General features: G+C 58.1%; 1 protein-coding gene and 1 long non-coding RNA gene across 3 annotated transcripts; one reads left to right on the top strand and one right to left on the bottom strand.

Moving 5' to 3' along the window:
• Positions 1 to 13,700: 13,700 nt before the first annotated feature.
• Positions 13,701 to 16,347, bottom strand: PHLDA3 (pleckstrin homology like domain family A member 3). 2 transcript variants are annotated; one of them, XM_082432322.1, is made up of 3 exons: positions 15,670 to 16,347; positions 14,680 to 14,822; positions 13,701 to 14,364 (listed from the first exon to the last, which is right to left on the bottom strand). In XM_082432322.1, exon 1 carries the CDS (start codon positions 16,099 to 16,101, stop codon positions 15,730 to 15,732), a length of 372 nt encoding a protein of 123 aa, XP_082288448.1. In that variant the 5' UTR covers positions 16,102 to 16,347; the 3' UTR covers positions 13,701 to 14,364; positions 14,680 to 14,822; positions 15,670 to 15,729. The 2 variants fall into 2 exon arrangements, with proteins under 2 accessions (XP_082288448.1, XP_082288447.1); XM_082432321.1 differs by lacking the exon at positions 14,680 to 14,822 and having other exon boundaries at positions 15,670 to 16,292.
• Positions 16,348 to 16,500: 153 nt separating this feature from the next.
• On the top strand, positions 16,501 to 26,692 carry LOC309646225. Its single transcript, XR_014255222.1, has 3 exons — positions 16,501 to 17,716; positions 18,169 to 23,523; positions 24,912 to 26,692. It is a non-coding gene; the product is annotated as an uncharacterized lncRNA (long non-coding RNA).
• The last annotated feature ends 559 nt before the right edge of the window (positions 26,693 to 27,251 follow it).

Genomic DNA, 27,251 nt, shown 5'->3' with positions numbered 1-27,251 from the left:
GATGGGGGTTACACGTCACGTGTAGGAAGGTAACCGTGGTGACTGTGGGCCTGGAGACTCAGCCCACCAGGACTGCAGGCAAAGGGTAGGCAGAGTCGTGGGGTGACCTGGGTGAGCTGTGAGCCCCCTGCCCGGGGCGGAGGCAGAGGCGTAGGGAGGGATGCTCAGACGTTTATCTCGTGGCTCTCTGCCAGTTTCCTGAGGACCTCAATGCCTTCGTTGTCACTAAAGTGTCAGTGAGCAGGTGTGGCCCTGACCATGCCCAGAGCATTGAAGTCTTAACAGGGAAGCCTGGAGGAGGGAACTTCCTGACTCTGCAGAACTGACCCACCAACCAGGTGACCCTGGACGGGCCACTTAGGCTCCCTGAACTTCAGGCTCATCTGTAAACCAAGACTGCAAAGTTGCCATCACGGGGGCTTCCCTGGTGGCGCAGTGGTTAAGAATCCACCTGTCCACCAATGCAGGGGACATGGGTTCGAGCCCTGGTCCGGGAAGATCCCACATGCCGTGGAGCAACTAAGCCCGTGTGCCATAACTACTGAGCCTGCACTCTAGAGCCTGCTAGCCACAACTACTGAGCCCATGTGCCACAACTACTGAAGCCCGTGCGCCTACAGCCCATGCTCCGCAATAAGAGAAGCCCCCGCAATGAGAAGCCCGCGCACTGCAACGAAGCGTAGCCCCTGTTCGCCATAAATAGAGAAAGCCCGCGCGCAGCAACAAAGACCCAACGCAGCCAAAAATAAAAATAAATAAAATAAGTAAATTTTAAAAAAAAACCTGCCATCACGGGTTGTCGCAAGAATCGAATTAGATAACGTCCGAGGAGAGCCTTTGTGGGCATCGAGAGTTCTGAGGGCCTCGTGCTGAAACCAGATGGAGTAAGCATTGCCTGGAAGCTCCAGGCCTGAGCGAAGCCGGCAGTGATGTCCCACGTGTGCCCTTGGCAGTGGGGGGCGGGTGGTCCCACGTCCAGGCAGCTGACCCCACAGGAGGCTCAGAGGTCAGGAGAAGGACCTGTGGACTCAGGCGTCGTGGACCAGTAATAACTGCCAGAGCTACTGGCCAACTGGACACAGCCAAGCCTCAGAGCTTCAGGTACCTGTGTGACAAGTGCCATTGATCCCTGTCGTTCGAGGTTTTGTTCCACCATCACCGAACTCTCACCTGACAAACCCTGAGCCACGGCGCCTGGGACATCCAGGACTGGGTTCCTGGGGGCCTCTGGTCACAGCGTTTTCACCAACCTGTCAACACATGACCTTGTTTTATGTATAGTTCTGTTTAAAGGCACTTTACCTAATATGTACCGAAGACTCATTAACATTGAACTCGCGACCAACAGCCCTAGATCTTACAGCTGAACGAAGCCCATCTAACGTGTTTTCTCCAAAAATCACGTTCCAGCTTCCTTGAGCTCAGGACACCAGATAGCCCTGCAGCATCAGCTTGGGGGCCATTTTAAACACTGGAATCACCAACAAAATCACAAATATGCAAAAAACATGGCACTAGATACTTGTTTACAGTATGAGACGGAAACCAGAAGGCAGACATCGTCTTGCTCAACGTCAGCTGGGAACATGTGCCTCAGGTGACATTTTTCACCCCCCTGCATGTGAGTGACCATAAAGGCCCCGTGAGTAGTGATCAGGGGTTACAAATAAATTTTAGCAAGTGGGCTGATTTGCAAATACGGATTCCACAAATAATGAGCAGTGACTGTTATTAAGCCCATTTTACAGAGCAAGAAACTGAGGCTCATCCAGGCAAACAGCTACACCTGACCAACAAGTGGCAGAGCCAGGATTCAGACCGGCCACAACTGCAGCACAGTGTGCACCAGCCCCAGGACAGCTTCTCATTTACGGCTAAGGCCCGGAGGCCCAGAGAGGTTGTTGAGTCACCTAAGGCTGCACAGGTGTTGGGGGCAGTTCAGGCTGAACCCTGGCCCTGGACCCGGGGAGTGTCCTTTCTCACAGCTGCACCCCTTCTTCATGAAGCACCTGACCGCCTACGTCGTGGGTTCTCCCCTCCCAGAGGTCGGAAGATGCCCTCAGGCCACTGTCACCAGCTCAGCTCCGGCACTGCAATGAGTGCCTGCAGATGGGGACACCAGGGGGCGCCCCCTCACCAATGCCAGGCGCCCCCCAGCCTGAGCAGTCCAGGAAATGGGAGGAACAATGGGGTGATTGATGCAGGCGCCCTGAAAGACAGATTGTTCAGATGAAGAGCATTCCAGGCTCCTGCCAAACGCCCAGAGTGTGTGGAATTTCAAGGAAAAGCTGAGTAAATGAGAGCTGTCTGGCTGGGACCCTGGCGCCCTCTCCGGGGTGTTGCAGGCTCAGCCTGGGCCCCAGAGGCCGAGCCTGGCCAGGTGGAGGCGGCAGGGGAAGCAGAGGGAAGGTGGAGCCATGGGTGGGAGGAGGGCTCCCTCCCCACCCTTCAGATGGCCTCCGCCTCTGGATACACTTAGACACGCACCCAGGTCCTGTCCCCACACCAGCGCTGGCGTGAACCCCAGGGTGGCCTCGGGTAGAGCCTTCCACCTCTCTGAACTCTGTTTTCTCATCTGTAAGGTGGGACTAAGCATCCCTCCCCTTTGTGCCCAAGGCCATTGTGAGGGCCAAGGAGGAGGGGCTGGACAGCTCAGCATCTGGCTCCTTTCTGGTCCAGGCAGGGCCCCCGCGAGCCGCACCAGGAGTCAGCCCCTCCCCCTCCGGCTCGCTGCCCAGCCCCACCTTGCTCCCCAGACCTCCAGGTGACCCGGCCCAGCACTGGCCCCTGGCGTGAGCTCCCAGCCTCCTCCAGCCCAGGATCTGAACTTCCGACCACCCCCCCAAGGCCAGGGATGGGGGAGAAGGATCTGGGCCGAGGGCGCACAAGGGCTCCTTGTCCTGCTGGGCAGCCTGGCACCGCCTGTCCTGTCCCCAGAAGGAGTCTCTCTGGGACTATTGTCTTTCTGGTGTGACTCCGGGGAGGGCAGATCAGGGCCACGGGGCCAGGCCGAGCAGCCGTGGTCTGCTCACACCGCACGCCACCCCCTGCAGCGCTGGGACCAGGTTTCATCCGGCCCACCGCAGCACAGGGCCCAGCCGGCACTTCTGTTCCTCCTGGTGGCTCCGCCCCCGGCCCCTTCCCTTCCGAAACCTCAGCTCCCACCCTGTCTTCACAGCCTCTGTTCCACCTGTGTCCCTTTGCTGCTTTATTAATTGAATTATTTACAGTTCCTACTGTGCACCCAGCAGAGTCCCAGCCCTCATCAGCCTTCAGCAAAATGCAGTTAAGGCCCAGCCACCAACCTAAGTCACGCAGGCAGGGACGTAAGCTCCCAGCCTTTACTCTGGCCCGGCGTTCAGTGTTTGTCACTGCCCCTCCTGGCGGCCGGCTGCTCCCTGGCACCCCCGGCGTCCCCTTGCTGCTCTGCCCCAGCCCGTCCTCGGCCCACAGACCCCAGTTCCGACCCGACATCAGGCAAGCGCTACGTGATTTTGAGCAAATGACCCAAAGTTTCTGGAGTGTGTTTCTTTATCTGCAAAGTGAGAAGGGCTCATCTCTGCTCCAGGCGGTGGGAAGATCAAACAAGATGGCAGTTATGAAAGCCCCGTGACACTGATCACCAGGCACGCAGCAGAGAAACCGTCACTGTGGTCCACGTGCTAGCAGGCGGCCTCCCCCGCCACCTGGAGATAAGGGTGTCCTGGTCCAGCTCCTCGGACACTAATGATAGTGATCCCCGTGGCGGGTAGTGTCCCGACTTCACGAAGCATTTTCACACGCTTCAGACCATTACAACTTTCCCAGTGGACCCAGCGACAGAAGAGGTGGGGAGGGAAAATGATTTGGGACAGCTGGAAACCTTCAGCATCACCCGGGTCATCTCTACAGGATTTACTATCTGCCAAAGATACACGAGGCCAACTCCCTAGACACACGCTGGCGACGGAGGAGCCGGGTAAACAGATTTCAGCAGCCCCACTCTGGGGCCAGGATGGGTCCTTCCAGCTGGCCCACAGCTCCTCCCAGGGCCCGACAGAGTTCAGTCCTGAACAAAGGCCTTTTGGGTGCTGGTGGTGACCGAAGAGGAGGCGCATGTGCCCCGGGCACACCCTTCCTGCCACGGTCCCCGCCAGCCGCGCCCGCGCCCTTCCTGGCTTCTGGCAGGGTGGGCAGCTTTAAGTCCCTCAGGAAACAACGCTGGGGCCGTTTGCCAGCATCGCATGCGTGAGCAGAGGCCCAGGCCCAGGGAGCCATCAGCAGGCCTGGGGAGGGTTACGTCCACAGGATGTGCCTGGGACCCAGCTGTTCCCGCGGGTGTGGGCGGGCCGGCGGGGGACTTCACAGCCTCTGCCTCTGCCGGGCTACCACACCTGCCCTGGGGAGAGATGCTGCTCTCGGGCAAAGGAAAAGAAGAGCCCAGCTCTGCGGCCGGGCCTCCCACGCAGGTGCCAGGGGAGGCGGGGGGCAGCCAGCAGGGAGATGCCAGGAGGGGAAGGCAGGGCTGGCCCTGTCTGTCCCGACCTCCCTTCATGTAAGGACAGCCGTTGGCAGCAGGGAAGTCGGTCTGGGAGTTCAGACTCCGGGCCTCACTTGCTGGGTGAGAATACAATGCTAACTCTATGAGAATATGCTCTGTGCCTCAGTTTCTTCCCTCCTGGGCGCACCCTCCAGGTAGGCTTAATGACAGCCCCCCAAAATGTCCACATTCTAAGCCCTGGAACCTGTGAATATTACCTTACATGGCAAAATCTTTGCAAATATGACCGCGTTAGGGATCTTGAGATGCGGGGTTGACCCTGGATTATCCGGGTGGGCTGTAAAAGTTGTCATGTGTCTGTAAGAAGAGGTACACAGAGGATTACAGACAGAGGAGGAGGGGACAATGTGACCACAGAGGCAGAGGCTGCAGTGATGGGGCCACAAGTCAAAGGACCCTTGGAACCCCAGAAGCTGGAAGAGGCAGGGGCTGATTCTTGTCCATAGGCTGGGAGGAAGCACAGCCCTGCCGACGCCCTGACCCCAGCCCGGCATCAGCCCCATGCAGATTTCGGACGTCTGGTCTCCAGAGCCGTGAAAGAAGGGACTTCTGTTGTTTTAAGCCACCACATGTGTGGTCACCTGTCACACCAGCCACAGGAGGCTGTTGGTTGCGTCCTCCTTGCCTGGTGGCACGAGGAGTCCGGTGCCTGGTCTGGCTCCCAGCAAAGTAGCTCATCTTCTCTGCTGTGCTGGAGAACATCTTTTTCAAGGAGTTTGTCTTCTCCGCCATACGGATAATGCTTTTAAATGGCCAAGGACATCGTTCCAGCCTGGAAACATTCCAGGATGTCCTGGGCTAAACAGGCTGGCGAGAGAAGGTGCATTGCCCACGTGGGAGACAACAGACCCGCCCTTCCTCACCCCCAGGCCCCAGCTTCCTCACGCAGCCCCCAGGACCACTGGACCAAGCCCTGAGCATCGGCTCTGGTCCCTCCCTCAGCCCAGGGCACGCTGATGTCTTCCACTACTGGCCCACTTTCTGAAAAGGCTGACAGTTTTGTCAGATCTGGGGAGCAGTGGAGACGAGAAGACGGAGGGAGATTCTAGAATCTCAGGCTCTAGGCAAACACTGAACTCTCCCTGTGAGCCAAGCACAGGGCCAGCCCAGAGACGCAAGGCAAGAAGAACGTGGTCCCTACCCCGGGGCGGGATGGTGGAGGCAGAGAAGCGGACCAAGGCTACAGCAGTGAGTGTGTGAAGAGCCGGGCCAGAAGGGAACCCTGACGACAGCATCTGCTTCGTTATCTGTTGCCGAGTGACAGACCATCACAGACTTGTGGTGTAGACAACACAGAGCATCATCTCACAGCCTCTAAGGGCCAGGGATCCGGGCGTGCCCCCTGGCCTTCTGCTCTGGGGTCTCACAGACAGCAATCAAGTTGTCGGCCAGGAGGGGGTCTCATCTCAAGGTCTGACCAGGAGGGTCCTGCTTCCAAACTCACATGGTTGTTGGTGGGACCCAGGTCCCTGTGGGCCGTTGGTCAAAGGCCACTCTCAGTCCTGCCACGTGGGCCCATCCAACACGGACGTTTCCTTCGTCCAAAGGAGGCAGGGAGAGCACCACGATGAGCGAGATGGGCGTCAGGATCTTACGTGGCCCTAATTGCAGACGTGGCAACCCGTCCACTCACCAGGCCAGTCGCTCTCGAGGGGCGGGGTCCACACAAGTCCTGCAGGGGGCGGAGGCAATGGGGGCTGCTTAGGGGCTGCCTGCCGCCGGGACTCCCAAACTGGCTCTCAGAGGAACAGCGGGGACCAGCGAGGTCAGCAGGAGCGGGGGGCTCAGGAAGAGCGTGGCGGTCGACTGAGAAACCAGAGCAGAAGGGCTGCCAGGCGGAGAGCAGACCTCAGGGATCCCACGCCCGGCCCGAGTGCGGCCCAGGAGTTTACGTTTTCCTATGTGCCCACTTGTGTGTCCTGACCTTATTTATTTGCACAGTGTTCCTGGAGAAAGAGAGGACTATTGCTCTGTCTCCATCTGTGAAAACCGACCCCAGGCAGTAAGAGTGTGGCCGAGGCCACCTGCCCATGTGGGCCCCCTTCTGCAGGGAATATTTGATAAGGATGGAATCTGGCAAAGAAAAGCACAAGGCAAGCACCAGTCTGAGGAAGACACAGGAAATGGAGGAATGAGGTCGCCATTGCGGCCAGGACCCTGGCCTCGGAGGCTAAGTGAATGCATAGGAGCTCGCGGCGTGTGTGTGTGTGTGTGTGTGTGTGTGTGTGTGTGTGTGTGTGTGTCAGACACCACTCAGCAGACTCCACTCACTAAATCTCCACCAGGCACCTACCTGGGTCCCAAGCCCCGAGGCCCGCACAGCAGCCCTGCGTTTCCTGCACCCCAAGTGCTTACTCTCCCCCAGCCCGAGATTCACCACGTCATCTATCAGGAAATAGTCCAACATCACAGGCTGTTGTGATAACACAGCAAGATCACATCTGAAGGTTCCTGGAGACTCAGAGGCCTGAGTAGAAACACAGGGTGAGGACAAAGATTAGAGGATGGGGAGGGGTCTTCCAGAGACCTTGCTGGGAGGGGGCTTGCTGGAGAAACAGACCATTGTGACTGGACCCACGGGAGGGGGGAATGCACATTGCCACTTGTGGTTTGAAAGTGGGGAAAGCACGGGGTCTGACGTCTCCCTTTGCACAAATAGCTGAAAGCTCCAAACGGCTGCCCCGACCACCCCAGTCAAGTATAACTAATTGCTGCTGTTGGAACCGCTTTCTGAGCTCCGTTTGTCCTTTTATCCGTCCTGATTAGCGCGGAGGCCCACCTCCCTCGCCACAGGGCGTCAGCCAAGGCTCCCAGGGCTGGCCTGGGCCCCATTCCGCCCTCTCCTCCGGGCTAGGTGGGCGACAGACTCTGGGAACTCAGGCGTGGTGGGTAACCTGCCCACCCTTCCGGGGCAGGGGGACAGGCGTGCGTGTGCGTGTGCGTGTGTGTGCGTGTGCGTGTGTGTGTGTGTGCGCGCAGGGCTCTGGGCCACTGGAGCGCAGCCCGCTTAGCGGTGTTGGTGGAGATCGTGGCGGCGCAGCTCAGTCTGATGATGAGGAATCTTGACAGATCCTGACCTGCTCTCTCTCTCCAGCCTCCTTCTAACCAAGGGAGCCCCGGGGGCAGTGGGAAGAGCCTGGGTCCCCCCACCCTGGGCCCCTGCTTCCACTCCTCCTGGTGGCACTTCTTCGTCTGGACAGGAGGTAAGTCTGGCAGAGTCTGTGTGTAATTTAGGCCGCACCCCGAGGGCTCGATGTTGGTGTTGGGTACGTTAATTACGCATGGCTTCTCCCCAAATGGGGATCAGGCGGGCAAGGTCGCAGGGAGGATTTCTACGCGGCTGTGCTTACAGACGGCCGTGTGCACCATCTGTCCGCTGTATCCTTTACAGGCACTCTCTCCACCACGTCTCACAGTGACCCAGGAAGTAGGCCATCATCGTCTCCGTTTTAATGGGAGCCAAGTAGCATGGCCAAAAAGACACGGCGGGATTCACACTCGCGGCTCTGATTAGAGCTTTGGTGGTCAGAGGCCACCTGCACGCCTGCTCGTGGGTGACCTGAGTCACTGCCCACACGGGCATTTCCTAAACAGCTGCTGTCTCCCCACCGTCTCCCTGACTCCTCCCAGTCCCCCCACGGCTCCCCACACCCATCTCCCTGCCCCCAGGTCTCCCTCCTCTGCGACCACCAGCCCTTCTGAAGCAGCTCACCCGCACCCACCCTGTTCTCCAGCGGGCCCAGCCGTGCCGCTCTAAGAATTCTCCTAAAGAATCTGCATGATGGCACTTATATGTGCAATCTAAAAAATACAACAAACTAGCGAATATAACAAAAAAGAAGCAGACTCACAGATACAGAGAACAAACTAGTGGCTACCAGTGGGGAGAGGGAAGGTGAGGGCAAAATAGGGGTAGAGGATTAAGAGGTACAAACTATTATGCATAAAATAAATAAGCTGCATGGATATAGTGTACAACACAGGGAATATAGCCAATATTTTATAACAACTATAAATAGATATTGTGAATCACTGTATGGTACATCTGTAACATATAATATTGCACATCAACTATACTTTGATTTTTTTAAAAAGAAAACTTAAATTAAAAAAAAGGAATTATTTTTAAAAAAATCCAGAGACACAGAGATTTAAATATTTCTTTTTTTATATATAAATTTATTTTATTTTTATTTACTTATTATTTTTGGCTGCGTTGGGTCTTCGTTGCTCCGCGCGGGCTTTCTCTAGTTGCGGCGAGTGGGGTCTGCTCTTCATTGCGGTGCACGGGCTTCTCATTGCGGTGGCTTCTCTTAATGCGGAGCACGGGCTCTAGGTGCACGGGCTTCAGTAGTTGTGGCTCGCGGGCTCTAGAGTGCAGGCTCAGTAGTTGTGGCGCACGGGCTTAGCTGCTCCATGGCACGTGGGATCTTCCCGGACCAGGGCTCAAACCCGTGTCCCCTGCACTGGCAGGCGGATTCTTAACCACTGTGCCACCAGGGAAGCCCCAGACACAGAGATTTAAATAGGCAAACGTTTGTTGCAGCCTTATATATAACAAAGGAAAAAACAAAAAAACATGGGGATCCAACGAATGAGGGATTGAATGTCAAATAAATAATATAAACATAATAGAATAATATACAGGCATTAAAATATTTAATGTCATGGCCTCATAACACAATATATTAATACATAAAAAATCAAGATATAATACACATAATGACCCCATGTGTGAAAAATAATTACATATTACAAATCATATATAATAATTATATATTACATATATATTTGCATAGGAGTAAATGTAGAAGGAAATATACCAAAATGCTAGCAAAGATTACCTCAAAGATGGGAACACAGAGATGATATTTGTTTCCCTCTTTATAATTTTCTGTCCTTTCACATTTTTCTTCAATGTAATAAAATAAAGGGGTGTGTGTGTAAGAACAGAGGCTTTGAGATGGGCTCCCCCCTGCCTGGAGAGAGAAGCGGAGATCACGGCCAGGGGGTTCCAAGTCAGCCGCCTCCTCTGTGCTCACCTGCTGTACTCCCAGGCTCTGTGCCACCTCACCTTTTCCAGCCCTGGCAACTTTGCCCAGGCCAGGTCTTCCCCTGTGCATTCCCCGCCCCCTGAGAGTCAGAATCCTAACCCCCTTGGAAGGACCACCTGAAACGTTCCCTGCATCCCGCCCCACCCCCGGAGCTCTGCCCCCACCACGCAGCCCTCCTCCCCGTCCAGTCTGCCTGCTCTGGCTCCAGCACCTGGCAGGTGGCGCAGGCTCGGCACTGGTGCAGCAGGTGTGGAGCTGATTGGAGAGCCCTGAGGACACTTGGTTCTCCTTCCTCCCTGCAGCCGGGACCTGACCGTCCTCTGAGGACGGCAGGAAAGTCTGCTGGAGCCAGCGTAGGGGACGGAGGAGCACATGGGCCATCGCACAGTAGCTCACAGCCCGGGACTCTGCATGGTCCCTTCTCAGGGCCGAGGGCTGTGGGCGGAGCTGACTGCTGAGATGGGGAGGGTGGGAGAGGCCAGGCTTCCTGACCCTGGGCAGGGCTGGGAGGGGGGTGACCAACCGTCCCAGGGTGACCAACCGTCCCAGAGTGCCCAGGAGTGAGGGGCTTCTGGGGACACAGAGCTTTCAGTGCTCAAACCAGGAGAGTCCCAGGCAAGCTGGGATGGTCGGTCGCCCCAGCAGGGGGTGAGCCCTACCTGTGGGGCTCTGGGACCAGGGTGCGGCCACATGGGGTCACATCTGCTGAGCCCAGAGCCCTTGTCCCTGCAGGATGGAGTCCCTGTACCCAGGTGATGAGACAAACAGCATTTGGGCCAACACAGGACCGGCACTGTCCCCAGCGTTCTCACGCCCCTCCCCCGACCCGGGGTCCCTCCATTGTTCCAGGGGATCCTGCCCCAGCCTTGATCCTGTGGGCACCCACAGATCCTCCCAACCCGGGGACACCTCCCTGTGTCTCCTCCTGTTTCAAGGCCTGGCTGCAGCCACCCCTCCACCCCTGCAGCCTCCTCCACCTGAGTCTGTGGAGGGTCCCTTCTTGGCCCTCACGCAGCCCCCAGGCCTCAGTGCGTACTCTCAGTGCCCACCTGTGAGCGCCCTTCTCCCAGGAAATCGCAGGCAAACTCACTCTGTCACTCACCTGCTCATCCTGTGAGAAGTACTCGTCTGGTGTGGATTCAGAGAACACATCTAGAGGCCCACTGCCCAGTCGAACCCTGGCTCCTCCGCCAGTTAGCCGCTGTGTGACTCCTAACAAGTCACATAACCTCTCTGGGCCTCCGTTTCTGAATGTAAAACCTAATCCACAACCTCAGCGGCTGGACGTTCCATGACTCCCTTGTGCTGATCGTGGGTCAGTGCCCACAGAGCAAGCTCGGTTACCGTTTGCCATCGTGATGATGAATCGCCTGCCTTGTCCCAGGAACTCGGAGGCAGCAGGAACATACAAGTGACGGGAGTGACCGACTGTCGCCAGGCAGTGTGGTGACGGGAGAGCCGTGGCCGAGGTGCAGAGAGCAGTTCCTTGGCCTGGACTGAGCGGTGAGGCTCCCCATGGCGGGGGGTGTGGGGTGAGCAGTGGGGTGGGTGCAAAGGCCCCCAGCCAGTCCTGGGACCTGGCGCTTCCCATGCAGGGGCCCCAGCTGGGGACTGTGGGGACGGACACTGGAAAGAGCCCTGACATCGGAAGGCACACCTCCTGGGAGCTGGGACTTCCTCCCGGTGCATCGGGGAAACCTCGGGAGGTTTTAATCTGGAGGATGAACTGCGTCCTGGGCGGGACACTCAGGTGTCTGGGAGGAGGTCAGCCCGGGCTCACGTGCAGCCTCCTGGCAGTTCCGCGCACAGCGAACCACAGAGTCTTGCCGGGGTCCCTGCGCCCGGGCCTGGTGGGGCGGCCGCCACGGTGCCTCCACACCCCAGCTTCCAGGAAAGGCCAGACTCCAGGGTCACAGGCGCAATGCCCGCTCCATCCTGCTGTAGACCCTCTGCTTCCGGTAGCTCTTTGAACTCGTCCCCATTCCCTGCAACAGGCTGGCTCTTGCCAAAGCCTCAGCTCCCAGCCCAGCTCACCTGACTAGAGCCAGCCCGGCCCTTCTCCCCCGCCTCCCCACCCGGCCTCAGTAGTGGATTCCCAGCTGCCGCCAGGCTGGGACTTGCCCCGTCTCATTTTCCCATTGATGACTCAGAGATCGGGCAGGAGTGAGCCATGGCTGCCGAGGCAAATGGAAAGATGGTGGTGACTGCCCCGCCCTGGCCTTACGGCATCCGCGGGGCCCCAACTGAGCGAAGTTTTTCCATCTCGTGCATGTCTGCTGGCACTGTCGGGGCCTCTCTGTGCCCCCAGAAGACCTTGACCCTGCTCTGTGGTCCAGCCGAGCTCTCCTGGGGTGAGGGCCCGTGCTCTTTCTCCCAAACTCAGTTGCCAGAGTGGCGAGGACGCCCCTGATCCCAGGAAGCAGAGAGACACCCCAGAGAGGTCACGAATCTTTTAAAAAACGAAACTCACTGTGCAAGCCCCGATCCCCGTGCTGCGCGTTCTTGGTGCCTCCAAAGCAGCTACGGGGCTCGAGTGATTATCCCCATCCCAACACCCGCCACCGGCACTAGTGTCTGCTGAGAGTCTGTTCGAGGGTCTGTGCTGGGGGTCCTGCAGCAGCACCCCCTTGCAGGGACCTCCTAGCAAGGGGAGCAGCCGAAGCTGGGTTTGGACAGGAACCAAAGCGTACTTGGAACCAACAGGGCTGGCTGTTCCCAAAAAGCAGGGGGGGCCAGGAGTTGGAGCCCGCTCCCCCCCTGCACTGCGTGTGCCCCCGCAGACATCCCACACTGGCTGTGGCCCCTGCTGTCCTGAGCAGCCAAGCCCCGGAACCACCCCTGCAAGCTCCGCTGAGGACAGGACACTGCCTGTGCTGCTCACACCCCTCTACTGGCACGGCGGGCACTTGCTCGCCCTGAGCTCTGGGCTCAGGTCAGGTGTTTCTTCATCTCCGCACCCCAGCGCCCAGTGCAGCACCTGGCTGCAAGAGGCACGGGCACGTCTGCTGGATGGGTGTGTCCTGCACCCCAATCCCACCTGCTCACAAACACGCTCCCACGTGTGAGTGTCCAGACGCCTCCCTGAATCCTCACCATCACCATCCCCAAAGTCACCTTTGGGCTCGATGGAAAGAGCAAGGATTCTGTTTTATTTTTATTTATTTTTTTAGGATTCTATTTTAGAGGCTGCTGTGTTAGAGCAGGATGGAGAAGCTAAGCCTTTCATGTAGCTTCAATCAAGGAAACAGTGCCAGACACCATGCTCTCCCCACCTCCTCCACCCACATACATATAAGAGCTGCCAACCTCCCCACCTTTCTCCCAAAGCTCACGGCAGACATCACCAATTGATCACAGCACACTAGCTGGCACGGACGGCGATGCTTATTTGCCATCATGGGCTGGGTATGCAGCCTAAGGAGATCATAAATGAGATACCTGTAAAAATTCCTTGGTAACTTGTAAGTTCTTATTTGATTGTAAGATGTAGTTCACATATGAGATAAGCAAGAAGCTGCAGAGGACTCTGAGGGACGGGGACAAAGGACAGAGATCGTGATCGGACAGGAGGAGGCATCTGAAGGGGAACAAACAGGTTGGAAGCACTGAGGGGGCCCGACTTGTTGCAGGGGACACTCAGCCTCCCTGCTCCGGCCAAGCAGTCACCGCTCGGCAACAGGGGAGGCCGGACGTGGGTTACCCGATCAGCAGTTTCTGTGCAACTCAGGACAGCTGTGTCTCTGTACCTCGGTTTCCCCACTGCTGAAATTATTCCTTTTCAACCATCCCGTAGAGAAGACTTCCGGTGTTAATGTACAAGGCCCAAGTGTGTAAATGACAGAGACAGGCCCTACCCAGAATGCACAGCTGCCCCCCCAGGAGAGCAGGCAGAAGGGCATCTCTCGAGACCCAGTTGACCCGTGCGGGTCTCACGGTCCCTCCCCTAGGACCTCTGAGTCCATGTCCCCTGGGTTGCAGGGCCTCTCCCTCCCCAGGCTGGAGATTTCAGGATGGGGTGCGGACTGGGAAAGTGGGGGTGAGGACACAGATGCTCCAAGCAGCAGGTCTTAGCGGCGGGCAAAGAATTTCACTCAGCAAGCGAACAGTGTGGTCACTGCCCTTTGCAGGGCGTCTGCATTTGTGGACAGGTGTGAAATGGTAATGGCTGACCCCCCAACCACCCCGCCACCTCCAGGCCTAGTACCGCAGTGGGGGAAGAGGGGCAGGAAGGGGGAAGAACTGTGCAAAGAGAGGCCTGGATGGGTGGGGGTCCCAGAAGGACCCAAGCAGCAGATGACCCCCAGGTGTGGGCCTCAGACCCATCAGCTACCCCCGCCAAAGTAAATCCAGAGGCGAGCCCAGCTGGTTCCTCTTCTGGGCGCCAGCCTGGCCTCCCGAGTCCTGGGGCGCTGGCTCAGCGCCCCCGGGGGACTGCCTTCCTCCAGGCACGGCACCAAGCCGGGGAGGGGGGGGGGTTGCTGATTAGCAGTCTGCAGAAGAGACGCAGGGCCGTGGCGGGAGGGGGCTTGGATGCCAGCTCCCCGTCACAATCTCGGAGGCCAGGCCGGTGGCCGGAAGGTCCTGAGCCGGTGCATCCTGAGAGTCTGAGCGCCCAGGGGCTGGAACTTCATCCTCAGCCCCTCGGGGCCTTTGACCTGCTCCCCGGCCCCGGCCGCCCCTTACGCTCCAACGCCTCCTCCACGCGTCCACGGCCTCTGCCTCACCAGATGGAGCACAGTCACGCCCCACGAGCCAAAGGGGGCATGGAAGCTGGCGAGAAAGAACAGCAGTCAGGGCAGGGCAGACACTGGGGCGGTGAGTATCCCCAGCAGCTGTTTGTACCAGAGCTTCCCAACCTGCTCCGACATTTCAGGAGAAAACAGCATTTGTACAGCACCCTGTGATCACTGCAGGAAGCTGTTCCTCCCGGCCTCTGAGGCCTGGGGGATCAAAGAGGATCAGCTCTAAGGACAGCAGGTCTGCCTCCTGCCTGGCCTCTCAGTGACCCCTCACTGCCCCACGAGAGGCAGTTAACAGGAGGGCCGGAGGTGTGCAGCACCGACCACCAGGCGCCATGGACCCTACCTGGTGAGGTGAGAAGCTGCAGGACAGGGAGAGTCAGGAGGGTGGAGGTGGTAGTGGGGCGAGGGGATACGGGTTTCCACGGGAGAAATGACAACTAGATCCTTCCTCAACCTGCGCCCGGTTCCCCCGGGAGGGAGCGGCATCTGGGGAAGAGGGCACAGGGCCAGGAGCCACAGTTTCTAGGTTCTATTCCTGGTCCCTCCCCTGAGCCTTGCTGACCACAAACCCGCCCCCACCCCCTCCTCCAGCTACCCTTCTCGGCCCAGCCAGCATGGCGGGCACTCGGGCAGGGGGCCAGGCCCACCCTCCTTGGCATCAGTGGCCTGGCCTGCACACCCCCCAAATCTCCTGGTTTCCCAACAGCACAGCCCTAGGACCCAAAACCCACCACTGAGAACAGGTAGTGGAGCTCCCAGGCCCAGCCCAGCTCCCACCAAGGTCCCACCTTGGGAACTACGGCTCCTTGGTTCTGGTCCCAACCCTGAGAACCCTGCCACTGAGGGAGGCTGTCTTCCTGCCTCAATCCCACGGTCAAGCTCCAGGATGAGCGTCATCGCAGCAGAAAGGGGTGGGGGGCAAGCGCATCCCCCCTCCGCCCTCCCCAGCTCCCTGAAAGCCACAGCCCAGGAGCCCTGCCTTGGTGGGGGTAGAGGCCCAGCCTCCTGGAAGTCTGTTCTGCCAGCCTCTTCCACCTGAGCCAGGGCAGAACCAACCTGGGGGCGGTGGTGCTCATCCTGCCCACCTTCCTCTCAGGCACGGCGGGCACATTCAGGACCCTGCCCGGCGCCCTGGGAGAAGGCCGGCTCTTGGCCCCAGGCCCAGGCACCCAGGGTCGACTCCTGGGCTCTCCCTCCCCACTAGCCCTAGGATGGCCAGCTTTGAGGCAGCATGCTGGGGCGGGGGGCGGGGCGCGGGCGGACATTTCCTCCGTAGGGGAAAGAGGAGACGGGAGGGCAAGAGGGAAGGAGGCCTCAGACCCCAAGAACTCACCTGACACGACCCACGACACCGCGTCCATGGCCGCGGGAAGTGAAGACGTTAGCCTGCGGTCTAGGACACGAGGGTCCCGGTCCCGAGGCTCTGCCGGGCGCGCACGGTCTGGATGGCCTGCTGGTTCTTGAACTTGACCAGGCCCAGGGTGATCTGCGCGTTCCAGCCGGGGTCCTCGGGCGGGCAGCGGAAGTCGATCTCGCCGCCGCCCTCGGTCACCAGCGTGAAGTAGATGTGGCGCCCGGTGCTCTCCACGCACTCCACGGCTTTGATGCGGGCGAAGCTGAGCTCCTTGGGCCGGCCGCCCGCGCCCTTGGCCTCGAAGAGCTGCAGCCCGCGCTCGGTGAGCACGCAGCGTTTGCGCTTCCACTGCTGCAGCAGCCCGCCGCTGCGCTTCTCCAGCACGCCCTCCCGGAGCACGGCCGCCGTCATGGGCGCGCGCGGGGCCGGGGCCGCGGCGCGCCCCGCCGGCTCTCCCTGCGGCCCGGCCGGCGCGCCCGGTGCCTCCCGCGCCGGGCTTCGGCCCCCGCCGCTGCTCCGCGCCCTCCCGCCCGCTCTCGCCCGTTCGCCCGCTCGCTCCCCGGGCCGTCTGCGCGTCGGGCGGCAGCTCGCGGGATGTGCCCTCACATGTCCCGCGCCCGCCTCCCGCCTCCTGCGCCGAGCATTCCTGCCCGGCCGGCCCTCCCCTCTCCTCCCCTCCCCTTCGCTCCTCTCCCCTGCGCGCCCGGGGGCGGGGCGCCTTCAGGCCTCCTGTCTGCTGTTTCTGGGGGCCACAGCTCCTCCAAGCCTTGGACTCAGGGGGGGATAGTGAGGGGGGGGGAGGAGGGGGCGTCTTCCAGACGTGAGGGGGTCGCAGCTTGGGGGGAGAGGGGGTGGTCCGTGGTCGCGCACTGGCACCGGTTGGGACTCGAAAGGGATGGGGGTTGCCAGACAGCTGCTGGAGCTTCCCGGGCCGCAGCAGTCCTGGCCCCCAGCCTCTGCCCCCTCTCCTAGCTTGACCAGCTCCCCCTTGGCGTTGCGAAATGAGAAAAATGAGGCCGATCCTGGGGTTGGGGCGGGAGAAGGGGGGGGATCAAGCCTAAGTTGGGTCCCTCCCCCATCTGCAGATTTTTCGGTTTGGGCCTCAGACAGGCTGCCCACAGCTGTCTCTGCTTGGACGACCCACTGTCTTGCGCCTGCCCCCATCCAGTGCGGCTGAGGAGAGTGGAACCTTGAGGTCCCTCGGCCTCCCCTCCCCGCGGTGGAGGAGGAGGGGCCCGCCCCCCACGGATCACCTGGCAATGGCACTGCCTGCATCCTCGGCACACACTGGAGGGGCCTGCAGTTCAGCCCACCTAGACCGCGTGCCTGGTGGAGTCAGCCCCAGGCCAAGCGCGACCCGGGCCTGTTGCTTCCCCTCCGCAGATTCAATCTACCTCCCTCCATCCCGCGCCTCCCGCCCCCAGAAGGGACTTTTCCCCGGATGCTGAGCTGAAGACGGAGGGAAGGGGTGGGAAGAAGGCTCCCCTGCCTTTTCTGCCTGGAGAGTATGGTGTAAAGATACCACCTCTGCAGAGTTGGGTTCCAACCTCAACTCTTCCGCCTTGGTGGCTGTGTCCCTCCCACCTCGGGCAACTTCATCATCCTTCAGTTTCCTCATCTGTCAAATGGGAGGATTAATTGATTCTTATCTCACGAGCTCTAGTGAATAAGTTAGATTACATCTGTGAAAAGCCCAGGACAGAGCCTGGTAACTCTCAGAGTCTCAAGAAATGTTATTCCAGGGAATTCCCTGGTGGTCCAGTGGTTAGGACTCCGAGCTTTCACTGCTGAGGGCTCCAGTCCGGGAACTAAGATTCCGCAAGCCGTGAGGCGCAGCCGAAAAAAAAAAAAAAAATTTAATTGAAAAAAAGAATTAGTCCACCCCTTCCCCCAGTTTTACTGACTTTAGAGGACAATGAGGACCCCGGCCCAGCACTGGGAGACGGCTCCCTGGGTCCTAATGCCGCCCCATCTTGGTCAGCTCCTCCAGGACTTGCCATTTCTTAGGGACCTATTCATATACATGGTAATAATAGCTTATTATGGGAATAATGATTTGTAATCATGATAGTAATAAGACCTCTTTGTACCCACACCCTGTGTTTCCACCCTCCTGCCCAGTGATGTGGAGCCTAACGGGCACAGAGAGGGTCCAGTGTGGAGGGGGAGGGCGCCCTCCCCGGCAGCACCCAAGTCAGGAGCTCTCATCTTCCCACCCACAGCTCTGCAGCCCGTGTGCTGCAGGAGACACACGCGTACACATGCACGCACGCACACGTGGGCCAGCTAACCCCCTAACTCCCAGAACGCCCCTCCACGGGAGGGAGTGGTCAGGCCATGAGAGAAGAGAGGCAACCAAGATAGACAGCTCCAGAGGGCGGCAGTGGAGGGAGCTCAAGGGGCCCACAGCCCTGCCTTAGGGACCCCCAAGGTCTCAGCCTGCCCGCCAACCATGCCCTCCTGTGGCCCTCTCTCCAGCCTCCAACACCCACGCCCCCCACTCCATCCCTCCATAGGCATCTCCTGAGCGCACCAACCCAGCACAGTCCTGCATGATCCAGAGTTCTACTGAGGAAACAGGGCTCCAGACCAGCTCTGTTCCTGACTGTTTTATCGCTGTTGTTTCCTCCTCCTCCGGACCTGGGACACATTGGTGCTTTCTCCAGACCCAGGTGAATTCACAAACGTATGGGCTTTGAAAGTTTACAGAGCGCTCTCACGTGTTTTTGAGTCTCGTGGCAGATGAGATCAGAGAGGCCGAGCAACCTAGATGAGGTCACACAGCTTTGTAAATGGCAAAGCTGGGATGAGATTGTGTGGTGGCTGAGAGGACCCAGGATCTTTTGCTGACACCACACCACCTCTCTGTAAGCATCTGGGTACACAGCATTCCTTTTAGATGTGAACTAGCCACCCACACTGTCCTCTTCAGCTTCCTGGCTGGAGCGGTGCCAGGCTTTTGGACACAAGAGAATGAGCCGAAAAAAGACAGAAGCACTGGGTAAAGGGGAGGCCATGGGAGGAAATTCAGCAGGGCGTACTCTATTGCTGGAAAGGTCGCTACCAAATAAATGTCCGGTTCCCAGCCTCACATCTCCCCGGTGTCCTGTGTAGGTCCTTGGAACCTGGGAGTCCTGGCCCCCACCCACCCCCAGGGACGAGGGGAGATGGCTCATTCTAAACCTTTCCCCCAAACTGGTGTCTGCCTGGTGGCCCCATCTGGGAGAGGCTCAGACTCAAGCTGGATTACTTGAGCCTCAGAAGGATCTAGAGGGGCAGGGTGCAGGGGGCTAGTGCTGGCGCTCCCTGCCTGCCAGGGCATCTGTACCCCACCCCCAGGGAACACCGCCCCTGGGTACCAAGTCCCTGGGTACACTGCCCCTGGGTACACGACCCCGGGAATGGAGCTCTCACTCAGCCTCTGGGGCTTGGCTGGGGCAGTGCTGAGTCCCGGAGACACTCACTCATTTCTAATGGACTTGTTGACTCCACAGGGGACTGCTGGACAGAACCGGGGCTGGCTCTTCCCTCTGCCCCCTGCACCTCCCCCCCCAGGGAAGTTGGTCTGCACCGTCAGTCCGTCTGCATCCAGCTGGAATGGGCTGGACTGCAAAATGGCCCCAGGGAGCAGCGGGCTGGAGGTGCGCTGAGCCTCCCTGGTGGGGAATAGGGCGCCCGGTCCACTCCAGGTGGCTGCCTGGGACGGGGTAGAAAGGAAGATGGGAACAGGATGGGATGGAAGGAAGGACGGGGCCCAGAGAGGCTCAAGGAGTAAAATCTCTGCTGTTTTCTACAATGTTTACTTAATCTTATTATAAATTCGCTTTAGGGTTCATTCATTGTGAGGCTCAGTCCACAGAACAAGCATTGAAGATCATTATATTTACAAAGAGAATGTATATTAACACAGTACAAATTTAAACTGAAGGGAGAATCACCCCTGTGCTTGCAATCCCCCAGAGCCTGAGGCCCCTCGGTGATGCAGCCCTGGGGGGCCTGCCCCTTTCTTCCTGACCTGTACCCCACCCCTCCCCCACCTCCAGCCAGTCTCCTCACCAGCCTGCCCACAAGGCCACGGGCTCCTTCCTGCCTGGACCGCTCCTCCCCCGGCATGTCTAGGTTCGTTTCCTTACCTCACACAGCTCTGTACTCATAGACATCGCCTTCTCAGTGAGGTCGTCCCCACCACCCTGTTTACATCCCCCCCCACACAGTCACACTCACACACAGACACACACACACACACAGTCACAGGCACACAGACTGCATCCCCTTCCCTGCTTGACTTTTCTCTATACCACGTGTCACCATCTACAAGTCTGGATAGTCTCCTTAGTTATTGTATGTCTCCTCTACTAGAATGTAGGCTGTATGCCAGCAGGGAGTTTTATCTGTTTTCTTTACCCTTGTAGATCCAGCACCTAGATTGTTGCCTGGCACACAGGGGGGCCTCAGCACATAATTGTTGAGTGAGTGGATGAAATGGAAATGTAACTGACAAAAACTGGGAGGAGGAAAAGGGCTAATGAGGGAGTTTCCCATTCTTTCATTGTCAGTTGTCAATAAACGCTACCTAGAGTGAATGAACTAATAAGGAGAGGTCTAGGTATATTATTTAGAATGATAATAATAGCCACCAGATGGGCACAGGGGATTTTTAGGGCAGTGAAACTATTCTGTATGATACTGTAATGGTGGATACATGACATTAAATACATGTGTATTACGTATATTTTTAAAATAAAATAAAATCCCTGGGGCTAGCTAGAAAGCTGGACTGGCAATTCCCCAGGTGGGCACTGCAGGGCCTCCTGGAGTTGGGGGTGGGCACCACAGCAGAGTAGCCCCTGGGCTGGGTGTGCAGCCCCTCCTACCCCTGTGGCCCACTCGCCCATCCCCTACCCTGGGAAACACGGGAGTCCCCAGGTTCCCCCTAGACCCCTGGCAACTGGGATTGGACGCCTCCTCCAGGCTGCCTGGATTGGACTCCCAGGAAGGAAGGGGCCGTGCGGTGCAGACAGTGCTTCCAGACTGCAAGGTACAAACAGTTCACCTGGGGAGTCTTGTGAATGCGGATTCTGATTCAGTAGGTCTGGGGTGAGACCTGAGATTCTGCTTTTCTAGAAGCTTCCACGGAACATACTTGGACAGCAAGGGTCTAGAGCAGCGGTTCTCAAGTGTGTCAGCAGCAGCACCTGGGAACTTGTTAGAAATGCAGGTTCCGGGCTCCACCCCGGACCTGCCAAGTCAGAAACTCTGGGTTTGGGGCCTGTGTTGTAACCAGCCTCCGGGTGATTTTGATGAGCCCAAACCACTGGTGTGGAGGACGGAGCACTGAGCCGGGAGACGGGGCCCCAGCTCCATGACACCTGGGACAAGTCTGTCCCCTCTCTGACCTCAGTTTCCTGGTCCCATAAAACGAAGGCTGCCCAGCCTGTGTTAGATTTGTAAGAAAGTCTGGCCGGTTTCTGGGGGGATCGGTTGTCTCCCCTTTGGTGAGACAAGAGGAGCATTTCTTCTCCTCCCCTGTCTGCTTCACAGTCCCAGGTCCCTGAGGTCTGGTAGCTCCCCTCACCTTGATGGGACAGGAAAGTGGGTCTGCTCGCAGCCTGCTTCCCCCCGCACCACACACACACACACACACACAAACACACACACACACACACACACACACACGCAACCTCAGTCCACAGTTCCTCCCCGCCCTCCTCTCCCTGAGACTTCTCCTGACCTGCCCACACCCCTTTGATGTAGAGCGCTTAGTTCTAGGGCTTTGGGGTTTCCTGGGATCTCTGTTTTTCTAAAGGGCAACAGAGGAAAAATGGATCAAGGTTTCAAGTCTCCAGCGAGTTGGGTTTTACGGGCACCATTGCAACAGATGTCAACAGGGCAGCGGCCCCGCTGGCCCGCCCAGGCTTGCTCCTGGGCTGGGCTGTCTCGGTGGAAATCCCCTCCCACGCTCAGCCTTTAATCACTTTCCAGCCCAATAACTTTCCTGATTCACCAGGGCTCCCTTTCGTCTTGAGAGCGCCCACTGCCCCCTCTCTGATGGGGCTGAGTCTGGGCTTGAAGGCATTTGCTCCCAGTTTGGGTCTGGCAGAGATTGGACTGTGGGTTCAGGTCGGGGCCTGCAGAATTTTCCCTTTTCCCATGTCATCCAAGCATCTGGATGCCCCTGCTCTAGGAGCAAAGGGGCTTCCCTGGAATGACCCTCATCCTCGGGGACACTGGGTCAAGGGGCAAGATCATCAGAAGAAGCCTGACTGCTGCCCAGGGAACTAGAGGCCTCAGTCAACCTGCGGGCACCAGCTGGGCAAACTCGGGCACACAGAATGCTTTCTAGCTCATGGCTTTCTTTGTCTTTTAACAATAACAAAGTGTTTGAAGTGCAAGTAACACTTGAATGCACTGTTGCTGTAAAAAATTCAAGACAAGAAAGTATCTTTTTCCACTCCTCCAGTCCCGCAACCGCAGAGACAAGAGTCACTTAGCTTGGCGTCTTCGCTTACACACCTTTGCACCTAGAATGGTATCCAGCAGGCTTCTCCTTGGTCATGTGCGGGGCTTGTCCCAGCATTCATAAGTCCCCTTCCAGCTCTGACATTTCCTGCACTGGTGGGTGGCTCTTCCCTCTCCTCCTAAAGGGCAGCCATTCATAGGACCTCATTAAAATCACATGGGGTAGCGGAGTGATGGAGGAAAAAGGATGGAGAGAAAGGTAACAATGTCCCCAGGAGTTCCTTCTACCTGAGGGGACCGTGGGTGCTGGGGTTTTCCTGCTTGCTTTGGAGTTTCATAGTGAGGATTATGAATTTTCACTTGTATTACTTTGATGACTGAGACCTTCCTCTAAGTGCCATTGTCAAGACCAGGCAGAGAAGGCTGTGAGTTGTGCAGCCTGGGACTGGGGTCAAGGAGAAGCTAAGAGATGGCTCAAGGCGGAGGGGCTGAGGAGAGGGAGGGAAGCCCCTAGCATAGTCTTGAATATGATCTTTGGGGCGATTGGTGGGAAGGAATGTCAGAGTGAGTCATACTGGGTGTGAACTGTGTTCTGGGACGAGGCAGGGTGAGCAGGGACCTCCTTCACTCCTTCTGTAGGGAGAGGCAACACTGCGTGGCACAGGACGGAGCCCTTGAACCCTCCGGAGGGGTCAGGCTGAGATCGCAGAGTAGAAGTGTCGAAGGCCCAGGGCCAGGGGCTTGGCCAGGAGCGGAAAATGCCCACTAAGTGCTTTATTCACCATAACCTGCTTCCGGAATTTTCACGGCCTTGGGGCAAGTCTCCCCAGGCCCATAAACGCAGAACATCAGAGCTGGGCGTGTCCCCAGAGCCCGGCTGCTGAATGAGGTCCTGGGACCAGCAGCATCAGTACCTCCCTCCCCTGGGAGCCCGAGAGAGGTGCCGGGTCTCAGGCCCCACCCAACCGCGGAACTGGAATCTGCACCTTCGCAAGATCCCCAGGAGATTCTCAAGCCTGAGCAGCGCTTCTCTGGAATTAATTGAGGCCAACGTCTCCATTCACACATGAGAGGTTGACGCCCAGAGGGAGGAGGTGGGCCCAGGGTCACACAGCTAGTTCCAATCTCAGCCCCACCCCTGGGAGTGACTTTGAATAAGCCACATAAAATTCACTGCATCTCGGTTTACTCTTCTAGAATAAAGGGATAAGATGACCCCTTCTCAGTGCTGGTGGAGGGGTCATGTCTGACAACACCCAGACCGATGCCTGAGTACACAGGATGTGCTCAGTGAGTGTTGGCTATTGCTACAGTCCCAGCACCGCACCCCACACCTCCCGGCCTGAGGCAGTTTCTTCGCAAGCAGAGTGTCAGGTACGTGGTGCAGGACCCGGGCCTGGACCCAGCAATCTGCGTTTCTATCCTGCTCTGCCGTTTGACCTTGAGCCAGATCCTCAGCTGATCATGTAATGGCAGTAATGACAGCGCCCGGCTCAGAGGGCTCTTGTGGGGATTAAATGAGTGAATGCATTTAAGGACTTCATGGAGGCCACGGCACTAAGTGCACAAGACAAGGAATGAAACCTCCAAAATGTCCAAAAGCGGGAGTCGGGGAGGGAGCTGGCCACGGCAGGGTGGGGTCTTCTCCGAGGGGACGGCTTCTGCTTTGCCCTTGACCCAGTGCAAGCCCCCAGTCTGCTTCTCCAGCCCCGGGACAGCCCCACCCCGGCCATGTTTCTCCTTCTCAGACGATGAAATGGCCAAACAGGGCCCCTTGTGCCTTAGTTGGGAACTCCGGGGAGGCAGGGATGTCTGCCCCCTGCCCGCCCACCCACCCCGGCCCAGGAGCAGACGCAGCGTCTCTGAAGGACTGTCAGCCGAGAGGGTGTGCCTGTCCTGGGTGACTCCAGGGACAGAAACAGCAAGTTCCGGGAGGTCGTCTGCAATCATTAGGCCTGTTCAGAGGCGGCACCAGCTGCCGGGTGGGCTGCAGAGCTCAGGCTGGGGGTGAAGGCAGGCGCTGGCCCAGAGGCCGGACTCCTCCTGAGATCCTCAAGCCTAGCTGACCCTGGGCATCAGAATCACCTGAGGGGCTCTGCAAATACAGATTCCCAGGCCCCCCAGGTGGATGAATCAGACTCTTAGGGGTGGGGCTGAGAATCCAATTTAAAGCCTCCCCCTGTGGTTCTCATGCTGGGGGGCAGGGGGTTAGAGGCACAGCCAGGGAGGAAGGGCAGGGGAGGGGGCCAGGGGAGAGGAAGACAGGGGAGGGGGGCCAGGGAGGTGAGGGCAGGGGAGGGGGCAATGGGGAGGGGGCGAGGGGAAGGGGCCAGGGGAGGGGGACAGAGGAGGGGGGGCAAGGGAGGGGGACAGAGGAGGAAGAGGGCAGGGGAAGGGGGCAGGGGAGGGGGAGGAGGGAGGCAGGGGAGAGGGAAGGGGGGAGGGGGACAGAGGAGGAAGACGGCAGCGGAGGGGGCCAGGGAAGGGGAGGGGCAGGGGCCGGAATCGTCCAGTCGCTGATCCCTGATGGCTCTTTCCCCGCTCCACACGTCAGCACCTCTAGGTCTGGGAACGAGACCCTGCTCAGTCGTCGGGGGTTTCCTCCCACGTCCGAGAGCAGCTCTCACCCCCCACACTTCCTCTCCCTGTCCTCACCCCTCCGGCCATCCTCAGCTGCCTCCCCCAGGAGGGACCGCGCTTTCCCGTCCTACCCCAAGAGCCCACAGGGTGGCCCCTCCCGAAACCGGGCCTTGCTCCCACAGATGCACCTCCTGAGGGCCCCTGGACACCTCGCTCAGCCATCACAGAAATGAGAAGAAATCCCGGAACGGGCAAAGACCCTCGGCCCCTCTTGCTTTGGGTCATTTGGGTTTGGCAGACCACAGGGCCCTACGAGCATGCAAATCCTGCGAGGGAGAAACTCACCTGGGTCCAGAGGTGAGCACCTACGTGCAGGAAGTGGGGTGCTAGGGACCCCAGGGAATGGGGTTGGGGGGCGCCTGCTTCTCGGCCTACCACAAGGCACCACCTGCAAGGTACGGCCCCTCCCCGCAGCCCCCTCTGGGGTCCCCACGTTACCAAGCAAGGGCTTGTGTGCCCACAGCACAGAAAACCAAATTCTGACAGCTGGTGTTTGCAGCAAAGTAAGGGTTTACTAGCAGAGTGCCAAGCAAGGAGAACGGGTAGCTCATGCTCCAGAGATGAAGGCTTTCAGGCAAGGGTTTTTAAAGACAGTGTGAGGGGAGAGGGTTATGGGATGTCTGATCTGCTCCTGGACCTTCTTCTGGTTGGTTGGTGGTGGGGTAACAGGGTGATATTTCGGGAATCTCAACCATCAACCTTCTGGTTCCAGTCTGTCTGGGGTCTACATGCTTGTGGTCAGCACGTAGCCACGATCCTCCAGCAGGTGGGGGTCTTAGATTCTGCAGAACGACTCAAAGATTCTTATCTACATCCCTTCAGGAGGAGCTAGGAGGCCTGTGATCTTGTCCTGATCATTAACTGTTGAGCCTGCTCTCTGGAACTCGGAGAAGGCCCCGGAGACCAAAGCCTTTTTCTGCAAACAAGAAATGGGGGACGTGGAGGGGCTTTTGTACCCAGGAAGGTCCTGCAGGGTCCTGCTTGGTTTCAATCCCCCCTTCACTTCAACACTCCTCAATCCTGAGGGGTGGGATAAGAAAGGGAATAAAGTTTTGGGTAGAGAGATTAATCATGAACTCGGCAGGGGGGCTCGGTTTTAGGGGAACTGGGTTTCACTCACTGTAGGTGGGCCTCCACCCGCCTCCTCCCCTGCTGCCCGCCCCATGCTGCCCTTAGGGGCTTCCTGGCCAGCCACCAGCCTCTGGGTACAGCCTTCTGCCTTTACCCAGTCTCACTCCCAGGAGGTGCATCTGCCCCCTCCGCACCATGGCTACTCTGGATGACCAGTGTTCCTGAGCTTGACAGCTAGTGTAGGAGCCTGGCAGATGGCCTTGTGCTGGGGCGCCAGGGGCCCCCGAGCTGCCAGCAGAGGGCAGCCTGTTCCCAGCTTTGGGGCCCAGACGTCCCATCCGGGCCACTCCTGTGGGCCCTCCCAGAGCTGCCGGTGGTTGGATGATCTGTTTGTGGAACCATCCATCCTCCCTGATGCACAAACCCTCGGGGAGAACGTCCGGTTGGCCACATCCTGGGCTGGACATAGAGATGTTATCAAGATAATGGAGCCCTTGCCCCGCCGGGAACTCACCTTGCACTTACCTACAGCTCTATAGCACTGACTGGTCTATACCAATCTTGTATGTTTAGGGCCCGTTCCCAGAGTCAGGGAAGGGGTCCATCAAGGCCCCTGCTGGATCTGGTCATACGGACATGATGCACAGACTTGCTGTTGTTAAAGCAGCTGCTTTTTGTTGTCTTGTGAATTCACATTGTGGGCAGGGAAGCCCAGCCCCAAAACATGCGACAGGCATCCCTCAGATGAAGGACACTGCAAGCTCTCAGATGAGCTCATTTAGAAAAAGTTTGCTCTTCCGTGGACTTGGCTGAGGTGACCCACCAGAGACTAAAGGTTGAAGGACACTGCAAGCTCTCAGATGAGCTCATTTAGAAAAAGTTTGCTCTTCCGTGGACTTGGCTGAGGTGACCAACCAGAGACTAAAGGTTGAAGGACACTGCAAGCTCTCAGACGAGCTCATTTAGAAAAAGTTTGCTCTTCCGTGGACTTGGCTGAGGTGACCCACCAGAGACTAAATGTTTGTGTCCCTGCAGAATTCATGTGTTGAAATCCTAACCCCCAAGGTGATGGTATTAGGAGATGGAGCCTTTGGGAGGTGATTAGGGCTTGAGGGAGGAGCCCTTGTGAGTGGGATTAGTGCCCTCATAAAAGCCAGAGAGCCCCCTCACCCCCTTGTGAGGTACACATGTGAGGGCGCGGCAGAAAGACGGCCGTCTATGAACCAGGATGTGAGCTCTCCCCAGACACTGAATCTGCCAGCACCTTGATCTTGGACTCCCAGCCTCCAGAACGGTGAGAAACAAACTTCTGTTGTTTATAAGCCACTTAACTTATGGAGTTTTGTTAGAGCAGCCTGAACTGACCAAGGCAGAAATGGGTGCAGGAAGTC

Source organism: Balaenoptera physalus (genome assembly GCF_965194825.1).
Source record: "Balaenoptera physalus genome assembly, chromosome: 1".
NCBI lineage: Eukaryota > Metazoa > Chordata > Mammalia > Artiodactyla > Balaenopteridae > Balaenoptera > Balaenoptera physalus.
This window is presented reverse-complemented; position numbering and strand designations above follow the sequence as displayed.

Coding starts and splice junctions, on each gene's coding strand:
- PHLDA3 (XM_082432322.1), bottom strand. CDS start 16,101: ATGACGGCGGCCGTGCTCCGGGAGGGCGTGCTGGAGAAGCGCAGCGGC.